The sequence below is a fragment of the Aulonocara stuartgranti genome (assembly GCF_965226115.1).
Source record: "Aulonocara stuartgranti genome assembly, chromosome: 20".
Taxonomy (NCBI): domain Eukaryota; kingdom Metazoa; phylum Chordata; class Actinopteri; order Cichliformes; family Cichlidae; genus Aulonocara; species Aulonocara stuartgranti.
This window is the reverse complement of record NC_138956.1, coordinates 19,038,324-19,052,075: the sequence shown is the minus strand read 5'-3', so window position 1 is coordinate 19,052,075 and position 13,752 is coordinate 19,038,324. Positions and strand designations below refer to the sequence as shown.

General features: G+C 44.7%; 2 protein-coding genes across 3 annotated transcripts in view; both read left to right on the top strand.

Annotated features, from left to right (window-relative positions):
• The window catches only part of LOC309696401 (voltage-gated potassium channel subunit beta-2-like), a 248,267-nt gene that overhangs the window by 195,311 nt on the left and 39,204 nt on the right, over positions 1–13,752 (top strand). For both annotated transcript variants that reach the window (XM_082517619.1, XM_082517618.1), the window contains 3 exons: positions 5,748–5,842; positions 12,891–13,011; positions 13,249–13,337. In XM_082517619.1, the coding sequence (XP_082373745.1) occupies positions 5,748–5,842; positions 12,891–13,011; positions 13,249–13,337 (305 nt within the window). The remainder of the gene's footprint in view (positions 1–5,747; positions 5,843–12,890; positions 13,012–13,248; positions 13,338–13,752) is intronic.
• The window catches only part of LOC309696408 (uncharacterized protein), a 596,714-nt gene continuing 594,603 nt past the window's right edge, over positions 11,642–13,752 (top strand). Inside the window, exon 1 of the mRNA XM_082517637.1 lies at positions 11,642–11,667. The gene's annotated coding sequence lies outside the window, so the exon portion shown is untranslated. The remainder of the gene's footprint in view (positions 11,668–13,752) is intronic.

Genomic DNA, 13,752 nt, shown 5'->3' with positions numbered 1-13,752 from the left:
GTCTGTCAGACAGGAAGCTAAGGATCCAGCTGCAGAGGGAGCTGCTCAGTCCTAGATCCTGCAGTTTCCTGTCCAGCTTCGAGGGAACGATGGTATTGAATGCTGAGCTGTAATCTACAAACAGCATTCTCACATACGTGTCTCTCTTCTCCAGGTGTGACAGGGCAGTATGTAGTGTCAGGGCTATGGCATCATCAGTGGACCTGTTGTGGCGGTATGCGAACTGTAGAGGGTCCAGTGAGTCGGGTAGTGCAGAGCAGATGAAGTCCCTGACCAGCTTCTCGAAGCATTTGCTCACGATGGGGGTCAGGGCTACAGGTCGCCAGTCGTTCAATGAGGAGATGGTGGAGGATTTGGGTACAGGGACGATGGTGGCCATTTTGAAGCAGGCTGGGACTACAGACAGAGAGAGGGAAAGGTTGAAGATGTGTGTGAACACTCCAGCCAGCTGAGCCGCGCATGACTTGAGGACGCGGCCGGGAATCCCGTCCGGACCTGTAGCTTTGCGTGCGTTCACCTTCCTGAAGCACTTCCGCACATCCTCCTCAGACACAGTGTGCGCACTGACGTCATCCGCGGTGCGCACACTGTCCAGTCTCATGGTGTTCGCTGTGTCGAATCTAGCGTAGAATACGTTTAGATCCTCACACAGAGAGGCCGTGGTCTGCGGTGTGCTGGGTTTCCCTCTAAAGTCTGCGATCGTGTTTAGTCCCTGCCACATACTCCGAGGGTTGTCAAACTGTTGCTCCACCCTGTCCCTGTACTCATGTTTGGCTGCTTTGATCGTCTTCCGGAGTTGGTAATGTGCGTGTTTGTAGTCCGATGTGTTCGCGGAGGCAAAGGCGGTGCTCCGTGCCGCGCGAACATCTCCGTTAATCCAGGGTTTTTGATTTGGGAAGGATTTAACTGTTCTGGATGGGACGACATCTTCCACGCATTTCCTGATAAATCCGCAGACTGAGTCTGTGTACTCATCAATGTCCCTAGCAGCCACGTGAAACATTTCCCAGTCCGCGTGATCAAAACAGTCCCGCAGCGCAGACTCCGATTGGTCCGTCCAACAGTGCACCGCCCTCCGGGTTGGAGCTTCCTGTTTCAGCTTCTGCCTGTAGGCGGGCAGGAGCAGGATGGAGCGGTGATCTGATTGGCCGAATGGGGCGCGGGGGAGGGCTTTGTATGCATCCCGGAAAGAGGTGCAGCAGTGGTCAAGTAGCCGGTCTCCACGAGTGTTGAAGTGGATGTGTTGGTGGAGTTTCGGTGAGACTTTCTTCAGGTTTCCCTTATTAAAGTCCCCGGTCGTGATAAACGCTGCCTCTGGGTGTGCGGTTTCCTCGCTGCTGATCGCGCTGTACAGTTCCCTGAGTGCTCGGTCAGTGTCGGCTTGTGGGGGAATGTAAACAGCCATAATAATCACTGCTGTAAATTCCCTCGGTAGCCAGAATGGCCGGCACTTAATCATCAGGTACTCCAGGTCCGGTGAGCAGAAGGATTTGACCGGGTGCACGTTCGCATAATCACACCAGCTGTTGTTGATCATGAAACATACACCACCGCCTCTGCTTTTCCCAGTAAGATCCTGTGACCTGTCCGCGCGATGCACGGAGAACCCCGGTAGTTGTATTGTACCTTGTCCGATAGCCAGGTTTCTGTGAGGCAGATCACGCACCAGTCCCGCATCTCTTGCTGGAATGAGATCCGTGCCCGAAGCTCGCACAGCTTGTTCTCCAGAGACTGCACATTAGCCAGTAATAAACTAGATAACGGTGGTCTGTTAGTGCGCCGTCTCAGTCGAACCAGAACGCCAGATCTTCTCCCTCTGCGTCGGCGTTTGCGGCCTCCAGGGCCAGAGAACAAAAGCGTCTCAGGTGAGATGAATGAGGGTCTGCAAACGGAGCGTCCGTGTTGCAAAACTTGAACTCCGGAAAGTTATAAGAAAGACCGTCTTTTATGTCCAGTAAGGTTTGTCGGTCGTACACAAGGAGACGTGCTACTCGCGAAAAAATAAAGGAAAAGTAAAATTAAACACAGAAAAACAGCTGTTGCTTGGGGGAGCTCGCGGCGAGGCTGTCATACTCGGCGCCATCTTGTTTATGAACTTCTGATCTAAACAAATTTAACACATCATATTATAATAATTATTTTCTTGTACTCACACTACCTGTGGTTAGGGATGGGTATCGTTTAGGTTTTATCCGATACTGGTGCCAAACTGGTACTTTTGAAATGGTGCTGGTGCTTAAACGGTGCTCGAACCGGAGCTTAGAGAAATGCGAACACAAACTTTGTCCAAAAACCTCTTATGTTTTTATTTTTAGCAGTCTCTTTTTTTCTGCAAAATGATAACCAAGTTAGCCTTTTCTGTTGATACAACATACCTCCTTTGGTTGGAACCGGTGGCTAGGGCTAGGACTCTCCTATTTGGGTTCTTGGGGGATGTTGCTAACTCCAGGTTCGATAACAGGCACCACTCCCGCAATATATGTGCTTGGTGTGAGGTCTTGCAGCAAGCTATCAAATATGGTGCTCTTCTGGGGTTTTAAAAATACGCTATGCGTGTTTCATCAGATTCGAGGTGTTACCTCCTTTGCACAGTATCACCTTAGGCTGCTGAGTTTGCATCTTTTGCTGTGAAGTACAGCCAGACTTTTGACCACTTTGCCTTGAGCATTTTTAATCTGTAGCTCTGCTCTAAAAGAACGCACATACCTGGGCCTGCCTACTATCCCTGGAAAGGTAAAATGATTGGCTAGAATCGAAAATGTATGACATCTCAGGAAAAAAAAGCACCGAAATAAAGCACCAAAATGCACTGGGTGCCATAATGGCACCGGATATCGGTACCCATCCCGACCTGTGGTACTATGTGACTGTGTGCGTGGGTTGTGTAAAATGTAATTATTGACAAGAGTCAACAAGCACTGATAGTGTAATCTACAGCTGTGGCCAAACGTTTAGAGAATGAGAAGTCTTGGGGTTTTTTTTGTTTGTTAAAGTTTCTTTTTACAAACTTTGCTGTTTCAATAATAGTTGTATACCATATTATATCACTTCAAACAGAGGTGATCCAGTAATGCTGCACTAATGAATTAAACTATTCACTTTAGCTAACGTTATGTTGTGCAAGACATTAATAAACCTAAAATACAATGTTTTGGACATTCATTTGTATATTTCCCTACTGTAGGGGGCTCTGAGAGGGTACAATATGACAACTGTGGAATTCTATAAGAAACAGTCAATCATATTTGTTTGTCAAAGCTGAACCAAGGGCAAACTACGCCAAATTATAAGCATAAAAGTTACTGTACAACTATCATTTTTTAACATGACGCTTGTTCTTATACATGTGATACATTTATTACCAACCAGAGAGTTTATCTGCTGACTTTTGAAGTCTTAATCCAGCTCCAGCTCAAGATAATGTAGATTCCCATCAGTAACAGCTTCGTTCCACTGATAAAATGTAGTTCTATTAATCTGCGCTCAATTACCCTGGAAGCGGAACTGGATGCAAGTAACAAAAAAAAAGAATTTTGGAACTGAAATTCCAACTGAAACTGAATGGTGATAAATGAAACTGAAATTATTCAAGAGCTACATTTTTAAAGGACAAAATACAGTTTCAAAGCAAATTAATTAACTTCAAATTCAGTTTCTGATGGCACAAAGGTCTGCCCATAGTACTGGCCATGTTCCTGGCACTTCGGCACTTCCTGTCTCGATTGTGTGGTTGTCTAGACAGACAGCACAGTTGCCGCAGCCTATATCAACCAGCAGGAGGAGCTGGGCTCTCCTCCCCTCTGCAAACTGGCCGCCCAGCTGTGGCAGTGGGCTCACTGCCAATTCCTCTCCCTCTGGGCAGTTCATGTGCCAAGTTCCCTGAACATGGCAGCAGACATTATGTCCAGGGGCAGTCCATGCCCAGGGGAGTAAAGGGCAGAGGTTGACTTCTTTGCCTCCAGGAAATTGACACACTTGCCCTCTGTACTTCTCCCTGAAGTCCGACGACACCCCTCTAGGGTGAGGTGCCCTTGTGCATCCCTGGCCCCAGGCACTCCTTTACACCTTCCCCCCTTTCTTCCTCCTCCACTCGGTCCTCCGCCCTGGTTTTAAGTAATCCCACCCCTCCTGGATGGCATGCCCTGGGACCTCCTGCCCCAGGCCGGAGGGTCGCTCTTCCATCCTTTCCCCGCAAGGCTGCGGCTGATGGCCTGGCCCCTGAGGAGGAGAGGCTGCGCTCCTTACGACTTCCTGCCCCTGTTGTGAACACCATGCAGGAAACTTGTGCACCATCCACAAGGGCTTCCTACTGCTATCACTGGGGAGTGTTTGCTTCCTGGTGCGTGGTCCACAGGCTGGACCCCATGGTGTAACAGTTGATGCCATGGTGGTCCATGGACTGGACACCCAAATTGCCACAGTCAATACCATCCTGCAGTCCCAGCTAGAGGCAGGCAGAGCTGCTGTTATCCTTCATGGGTTAGTGGCTGTGATTAAGGCTGTTCACCTTGGTCGCTCAGTGCTCAGCAACTGAGCACTGAGCGACCAAGGTGAACAGCCAACTGCAAAATCAAAGCAGCGTCAGCGTTGCGCTAACGCTGCTTTGATTTCGCGTTTGCTAGGGGTGTCCAGGACCTAACAGCTCGGTTTCCCCTTGGGACCTGGAACTGGTCCTTAGTGCCCTCCAGTGCCCTCCATTTGAGCCCCTGGAAGATGCTAAGTTGAAGTGGCTATCGCTTAAGACCACCTTCTGGCCATAACTTCCACCAGAAGAATAAGTGAGCTCCATGCACTGTCGGCCACAGTGACTGCTTGATGGGAAGGGGGTGGTCCTCGGACCCAACCCTGCATTCTTGCCTTCTTGCCACAAGTCCTCTCGGACTTTTACTTTTCTCAGACGGTTGAGCAGCACTCAGCTCCCACTGAAGGGTTGGAATGAGAGGCAGCTCTGCGTCTGCAGGCTCTGTGACCTATCCGAGCTCTGGTTCTGTATGTTGCACGTACCCCGTCACTTTGGACAATGGACTAGTGGTCTAAGTCCCAGTTAATCCTGCAGGCTTATGCTTCAGTAGGAGCTCCTCTTCCCTCAGGTGTTCAGGCCCACTTGACCTGCAGGGTGGACTTCTTGGGCCATATGGAGGGGCGCTGCCCTCTTGGCCATTTGTACATTGATGACTTTGTCCTCGGCCACCACCTTTACGCAAATTTTCCGCTTGAACGTGGCAGCCTGCTCATCTCTTGAGAGCAGATGCTGGGTGCCCATTGGTGGTAGCCATCGTTCCCCGGTCAGCCTAGCATCTTGTGGGCTGACCTAGAGTGGCCGCTCAGTTGCAGTCCTTACGTCTTTTGGGACCAGTTCAGGCCAGTCTTGCGTCTGGCGAAGCCCTGACCGGGGTGGCATATGTATATGTACATTTGTAAATAGTTTGTAAATACATTCTGGGATTTGGTTGCACTGTCTTCTTGTGGGGTGTCTTACAGAGTTACCCCGTACATATGGAATATATAGCAAACTGGAGAGTCTCGATATGATAGAGAATGTAAGGTTACATTGTAACCTTTGTTCTCTGGGTCATACCCCATACATATGGAATATGTAATGGAGTGGAGAGATATTATCTCACTCAGAGAACCAAGGTTACAATGTAACCATATGTTAAGTGGCCTTCTGAACACCGATTCATAATCTGGAAATTAAAGAAATAATTTTTTAAAATATTCTGTATGTATTCCTTTTGGACATGCAGGCATTGGAGCTATGACATGGTGTCCACTGGCTTGTGGGATCATCTCAGGGAAATATAACAATGGAATCCCTCCTTATTCACGTGCTTCACTTAAGGTAATATCCCAATATTTAATATCCATCTGGTATTAAACAAAGGAACTGTAATGGTCCTGGGTTGTTTGACCCAGTTTTTTGTGTTTCATTGTATTTTGATATTCATTGTTTATGTTTTGGCTCATTGAGTCTTTTTTGAGTCTGTGTTCCGTCATGCTACCTGTTCCAAGGTTGCCTAGTTTCAGCTCTTTATTCATTTAGACTCCTTATGTCATCTTCCCTTGTGTTGAAGTTCCCCTTGTTGTTGTGTGTGTCTTACCTCTTATGTTATGCCTGCGTGGTTTATGTTGTCAAGTTCGGGTCACGTCTGTGTTCCGTCATGCTACCTGTTTTATGTTGAAAGTTGTTGGGTCTGTGTTTCCACAAGCCCCGCTAATTCTAGAAGAAAACAAGACAGTCGATCGATTATTTGCGCAAGGGAGGCCTCGTCTGTGTCCACCACGAAAATGACCCTCAGATCTGACCTCCTCCTGCTACCTTTTATTGAGAGACAGTTCACACAAAACACGTCAGAACAAAGCCACGCCCCCTTAGTTCTAAGACAAAGCATTGTATGTATATGTGTGAACTTCTGTAAGAATGTGTGTGTGTGTGTGTGTGTGTGTGTGTGTGTGTGTGTGTGTGTGTGTGTGTCAGACCTCCTGCTGACCAAAGGGTCGTAAACGCAGGAAGCTTACATCAAAAGAAGCAGATCTTCCAGATAGGATGTATCTGCAATAAAACATTACAGCCCCCCACCAGAACCTCAAGAATCTGGGGGGAAGGACAGTGGAATTTCTTTCATCAGAGCTGGCAAGCATAGAAATGACAACATTTAACAATTCACTCTAATAAAAGTCCTTGTGTTTCTTTGCTCATTGTATTTAGTCTTACTCTCCCCTGTGTTGTCATTGTTTCATTGTAGTCAGAGCTGTGCCCTCCTGTGTCTCCACTTTCCCTGATTACCTCATGCGTGCGTTTAGTCCTATATATATATATATATATATATATATATATATATACTAGGGGTGCAACGATATTCGTATCGATATTGAACCGTTCGATACAGTGCTTTCGGTTCGGTACGCATATGTATCGAACAATACAACATTTGTAATTTATTTTATCAACTTTCCTTCTGACGATGCTGTCTGTGTTGAGCGCTCAGTGAATCTGCGTTCGACTACTCCGCCTAGGCTGCACTGTCGAGCGCAGATCCACTGAGCGCTCAACACAGACAGCATAGTCAGAAGGAAGAGCGCAGGGCAAGCTAGCGAGACAGAAGTTAAGCTCCCCTTGCAACATGGACCTCCCCCACCCTCATTCAGATCTGGCGTTTGGAATTATTTTGGTTTTCATGTGACGTATGACCCTGAAAGTAAGCGAGTCATGGACTAAAGTAAAACAGTATGTTGGATGTGCCATGCAATGCTCAATTACATGGGTGGGAACTAGTGTGTTAGCGCAGTTAGCTCGTTAACGTGTTGGCCGTCTAGCCCCATGCACGGGGCGATCGGCGGTAGCTCGTTAACGGAGATTTGCCGTGTTGTGGCGTTAAGATCATTTCAACGAGATTAACCTGAAAGCACTAGTGGGAACACAACGAATATGACTGCACGTTTACGCCGACATCATCCTAGTGCAAAGACAAAAACAACAAGCATGCTACTGACTTTAGCCGAGTCATTTAGACAGCTGTTAGCACATGATTCTCCTTATGCTGCTGAGAATATAGCCCAGAAGAAGCGTATAATATAGCTTTTATTTTGGAAAGAGACATTTCTCTGTAATAAACTCTCTTTTCCAAAGATGAGTGATTCCTCAATCAGATACAGACAGGTCTTGCAATATCGCTAGCCCGACGTCCTGGGGCTAGCGATTTTTTTCAGCCGGGCTACCAAAATCTATCTCTTCCCTGCCCGTTGGGCTATTGTAGGAAGGAAAAATATATGTCAATGCTTTTGCATTCTTTCAGAAATGTAGCTGGGTAATTATGTCATTGGCATCGGTGAGCCACTGTCAATATGTGACATATTGAAATCGCGTTTGAATTTGCGCTTGTTTTTTTGCTTTCACTTTGCAATCGTGCGAACTGTGTATAGAGAGCGACAGCACTGATCTGTGAGTGATGATAATTTGTGCACCAATTCCTCTGACATCGTCTTATTAATCGTTAGCTTACTATGCAAACATGACAAGTGAAATCTCCCGCAGCAAGCTTAAACATGTGAGAGCTTGATCGCGCAGAGAATCGCTGAGCTTATGTGAGTGCGTGTGTAAAAGCAGCAGGATATATATTTTAGTTCTGCTGAGCCAAATAAGACAGGTCAGGGTGAAGAAGTGACAGCCAAAGAAAAGCTTACCACAAAACGGTGAAGTTATGACAAATCAGACTATAAGGCAAAAAGAAAGTGCAGCTTTATGGTTTCATGGACAAAATAATTTCTGTGGCTGCAATATGATGAGCTAAATAACCAGGGCTGCACATAAGTGGTCCGCAGGTGTGCATTTGCTGTCAAAATAAAAAACACGCACAAGGGTTAGGGTTAAATTTAAAAACTGTACTTTTGAGTTAAAATATATATTTATAATTTTAATAAATGACAAATTAAAAAGGCATGAACATTTTTTTGTATCGAAAAAATATCGAACCGTGACACCAAAGTATCGAACCGAACCGAACCGTGAATTTTGTGTATCGTTGCACCCCTAATATATATATATATATATATATATATATATATGTGTGTGTGTGTGTGTGTGTCTGTGTGTGTGTGTGTGTGTGTGTGTTAGAAGTCATTATTTTCCTGTATAAATCGTTGGTTGTTACGATAAAAAATGTCAGTTAAATATATCATATAGGAGACACACACAGTAATATTTGAGAAGTGGAATGAAGTTTATCGGATTTACAGAAAGTGTGCAATATATATATATATATATATATATATATATATATATATATATACACAGTGTATATATATATATATATATATATATATATATATATATATATATATATATATATATATAAATATAAACAGTGGGATGCAAAGTTACATATATATTAGGGGTGCAACGATACTCATATCGATATTGAACCGTTCGATACAGTGCTTTCGGTTCATTACGATCTGCGTTCGACTACTCTGCCTAGGCTGTACTGTCGAATGCAGATCCACTGAGCGCAGCGCAAACTAGCAAGACAGAAGCTAAGCTCGTTGCAACATGGCAACTACCTCAGTGCTACCCAAAATTGAACCTCCCCCACCCTCATTCAGATCTGGCGTTTGGAACTATCTTGGTTTTCATGTGAAGCGAGACCCTGATGGTAAGTGTGCCATGGACAAAAGTAAAACAGTATGTTGGATGTGCCACGCAATGCTCAATTTTTGGGAACTAGTGCAATAGCGCAGTTAGCTTGTTAACGTGTTGACGCCATCCAGCCCCAAGCACGGGGCAATCCGCGGTAACTTGTTAACGGAGATTTGCTGCGTTATGGCGTTAATGTCATTTTAACGAGATTAACGCTGACAACACTGGTGGGAACACAACAAATATGACTGCACATTTATGCCGACATCATCCTAGTGCAAAGACAAGTGGAAGCAGACAAAAACAACAAGCACGCATGCTACACACTTTACCCGAGTCATTTAGACAGCCGTTAGCACATGATTCTCCTTACCTGATACGTTTAATATGCTGCTGAGAGTATACCTCAGAAGAAGCGTATAGTATAGCTTTTATTTTGGAAAGAGCCATTTCTCTGTAATAAATTCTCTTTTCCAAAGATAAGTGATTTCTCGATTAGATAGATTTATTTTTATTTTGTTGTTTCAGCAACATTAAATTTAAAAACTGTACTTTTGAGTTAAAATATATATTTCTAATTTTAATAAATGATAAATTAAAAAGGCATGAACATTTGTTTTTGTATCGAAAAAATATCGAACCGTGACACCAAAGTATCGAACCGAATCGAACCGTGAATTTTGTGTATTGTTGCACCCCTAATATATATATATACACTCAACAAAAATATAAACGCAACACCTTTGTTACTGCTCCCATTCCCCATGGGATGGACGTAGAGACCTAAAATTCATTCCAGATACACAATATAACCATCCCTCCCAAACAGTGGTCACAAATCAGTCCAAATGTGTGGTAGTGGGCACATCTGCTATATTGAGATAATCCATCCCACCTCACAGGTGTGCCACATCAGGATGCTGATCTGACATCATGAGTAGTGCACAGGTGTACCTCAGACTGCCCACAACAAAAGGCCACCCTGGAATGTGCAGTTTTGTCTCACAGCAAAATGCCACAGATGCCACAAGCAATGAGGGAGCGTGCAATTGGCATGCTGACAGCATGAATGTCAACCAGATCTGTCGCCCGTGCATTGAATGTTCATTTCTCAACCATAAGCCGTCTCCACAGGCGTTTCAGAGAATATGGCAGCACATCCAACCGGCCTCACAACCGCAGACCTCGTGTAACCACACCAGCCCAGGACCTCCACATCCAGCAGGTTCACCTCCAAGATCGTCTGAGACCAGCCACCCAGACAGCTGCTGGAACAATTGGTTTGCACAACCAAACAATTTCTGCACAAACTGTGAGAAACCGTCTCAGGGACGCTCAACTGCATGCCCGTCGTCCTCATCGGGGTCTTGACCTGACTCCAGCTCGTCGCCGTAACAGACTTGTGTGGGCAAATGCTCACATTCGATGGCGTCTGGCACGTTGGAGAGGTGTGCGCTTCACGGATTAATCATGGTTCACATTGTTCAGGGCAGATGGCAGCTGAGAATGTCCCAGTTCTTGCATGGCCAGAATACTCACCGGACATGTCACCCATTGAGCATGTTCGGGATGTGCTTGACCGGCGTATACGACAGCGTGTACCAGTTCCCACGAATATCCAACAACCTTGCACAGCCATTGAAGTGGAGTGGACCAACATTCCACAGGCCACAATTGACAATCTGATAGACTCCATGCGACGATGTGTTGCACTGCATGAGGCAAATGGTGGTCACACCAGATACTGACCGGTTCTGGGTCCCCAGACCCCCAATAGCGCAAAAAACTGCACATTCCAGGGTGGCCTTTTGTTGTGGGCAGTCTGAGGTACACCTGTGCACTACTCATGATGTCAGATCAGCATCCTGATGTGGCACACCTGTGAGGTGGGAGGGATTATCTCAATATAGCAGATGTGCCCACTACCACACATTTGGACTGATTTGTGACCACTGTTTGGGAGGGATGGTTATATTGTGTATCTGGAATGAATTTTAGGTCTCTACGTCCATCCCATGGGGAATGGGAGCAGTAACAAAGGTGTTGCGTTTATATTTTTGTTGAGTGTATATATAAGATAAAAGTAAATCATAAAATTCAATTGTCTAGGAGTGTTAAGCTGGGAGGTGTATCCTGGACACAAGCAAGGTTGTAAGGTTGTATTTTTTCTGTTTTTTAAATTTCTATTACAAAAGGGCCATTATAGGTTTTCCAATTTAGTTTGTAATTGAGTATTTTTCTAAGACAGCTAAACTTTCTGACCCAGAGCGCAATTAGGGGTCAGGGTCCAGTGACGATCTTCCCATCTCTTGTTTTCGTCCGGCCTCTTGAGGAGAGACACCTTGGCCATTCACCATATCTGACACTGGCGATGAAGGTGGTATTGAACTGAGGAGACCGACAGTTCATTTTCCTGAATGGGGAACAGGCATGGTTAATACCCCAATAAGACTTCAAATGGGGACAAACTGGCAGCAGAGGAGGTCAAGGAGTTGTGGGTGTACTCAGCTCAAGCCAAATGCAAGCTTCAGGTTGACTGAGATTGGACCATGCAACGAAGAGCAGCCTCCTGCTCCTGGTTAGACCTCTCTGCCATTTTTATGTCTGTGAAATCCAGAAGAGATTCTAACCTTGGCTGTCACAGTCCTGGGTGATCCAGTGGTTTGAGTTTATTGTGTTTTTTTTGTCATTTTTGTACTTTGTTAAGTCTAGTTTGTTGTTTCTAAGGATCATTCCATATTACCTGGGTTGTTTTGATTAGGTTTAGTTGTTAGATTTCCCCTTGTGTCTTTACCCCCTGTGTCTCCCTCCGTGTGTCTGTGTTAATATTGTGGTATGAGTTCTTGTGCCATTTTTCCCGTCGTGTTTTATTCTGTTATGTTTATCTATGTTCCCCAGTTCCTTCTCTCTCTCCAGTCTGTGCCTCTATGTACTTCTTGTTTTACTTTGATAGTCTCCCACCAGCTTGCCCTTCCCTGTCTCATCTGTGTATTTTGTGCCTGCCGTGCCTTCCAGCTGATTCTTCTTTGCCCTGTATCCCTCTGTGTATTTATGTCAGCGTATCCCTCAGTCACGTGTCGTAATCTCCTCATACATGGCTGTGTGTTTCCCTATGTGTCTCTCCATGTGTTTAATTTATATTTTCCCAGTGTAGTTTTTCTAAAGTTTTCACTGTCAGCAATAAAGCTGCTTTTTAAGTTTACATTTTCGCCTCCGTGAAGTCTGCATTTAGGTCCTATTCTGCCTGCACACAGCTGTTTTGTGACATCCCAAACTCGAGAGGTGAACTGAGGTCCACACTCCGAGACAATGTCTGGTAATAGAGCCAAAAAACATGGTTCCTGAGGAACTGAGCCATTTCTGAAGCTTAAGGGAGTTGTGGAAGGTGACAGAGTGCATAGCCTTGGAGAACTGTCTATAGATGTTAGTATAGAGTTATTACCCACTGATAGAGCCAGTAATGAAATCAATGGTGATGTAGGACCACGGCTGTCCTGGGACCATCAATGGACACATGTGGCCAGCAGGCAGAGAGTGAGCTGATTTACTCTGGTCACAGATTTAAAAAGCCACAACTCTACAGCTGCCAATGAATCAGAGTGATTCATCTCATCCCAAGAGGACTTCTTGGGTGAAATCTCTAAGAGAATGGCAGTGCTTAGTTTTTTATTTTTAGCTTATTCTTCTCTTTGTAATTTCGGTAAACTAGTTAACAATCAGATTTTCTTACAGTCTGTTTAACTATCTGTAACAGGGTTATCAATGGCTAAAAGACAAGATCCTAAACGAGGAGGGGCACCGCCAGCAGGTGAAGCTAAAGGAGTTGCAGGCAGTTGCTGAAAGAATAGACTGCACTCTTCCCCAACTGGCTATTGGTAAATGAATAACATTACTATATGTATAATAATACACTGGCTTCCCTACATTAAATATTGTTGTATGTTATATTCTCTGCAAATGACTGTAGAAGTAAAAGAAAAAATATAATAAACATAATACAAAACACATTTGTCCTGTGAAAATACAATGCAGTTTTCTAGAAAACATTGTATTTAACTTGATTTGATATCATTGACATTAACATTTTCTCTCTGTGCTGTAAACCCCCACAGCCTGGTGCCTTAGAAATGAAAGGGTAAATTCTGTCCTGTTGGGAGCTTCCAGAACTGACCAACTGATGGAGAATATCAGAGCAATACAGGTATAAATATCTATCAGTTAGTACACAGAACTATAATTGTTCTCAACATAAAATAATACCAAACATGTTCCATTCAGTGTTTGGAGTGCTTTACATAATTTCTGAGTATCCTCTGTGGCAGTGCCCCTGGTGTATTCACTGCTGTTGATAAACAAATTATCGGCAAACCATCCATCATTGTGTGTGAGAGAGTTTGTGTGTAATGAAAGTGGTTAAAGTTCATAGATCAGAGACCTGTATCATTTGCGTCTGTTATGAGGACTAAGACTAGAAAGGTTCTATAATGAAAACACTATTGTCACCATTTATCATTTGATTACTGTTGTATGGTAAATGATAAATAGCCTGTATTTGTATAGCGCTTTACTTAGTCCTTAAGGACCCCAAAGCGCTTTACACTACATTCAGTCATTCA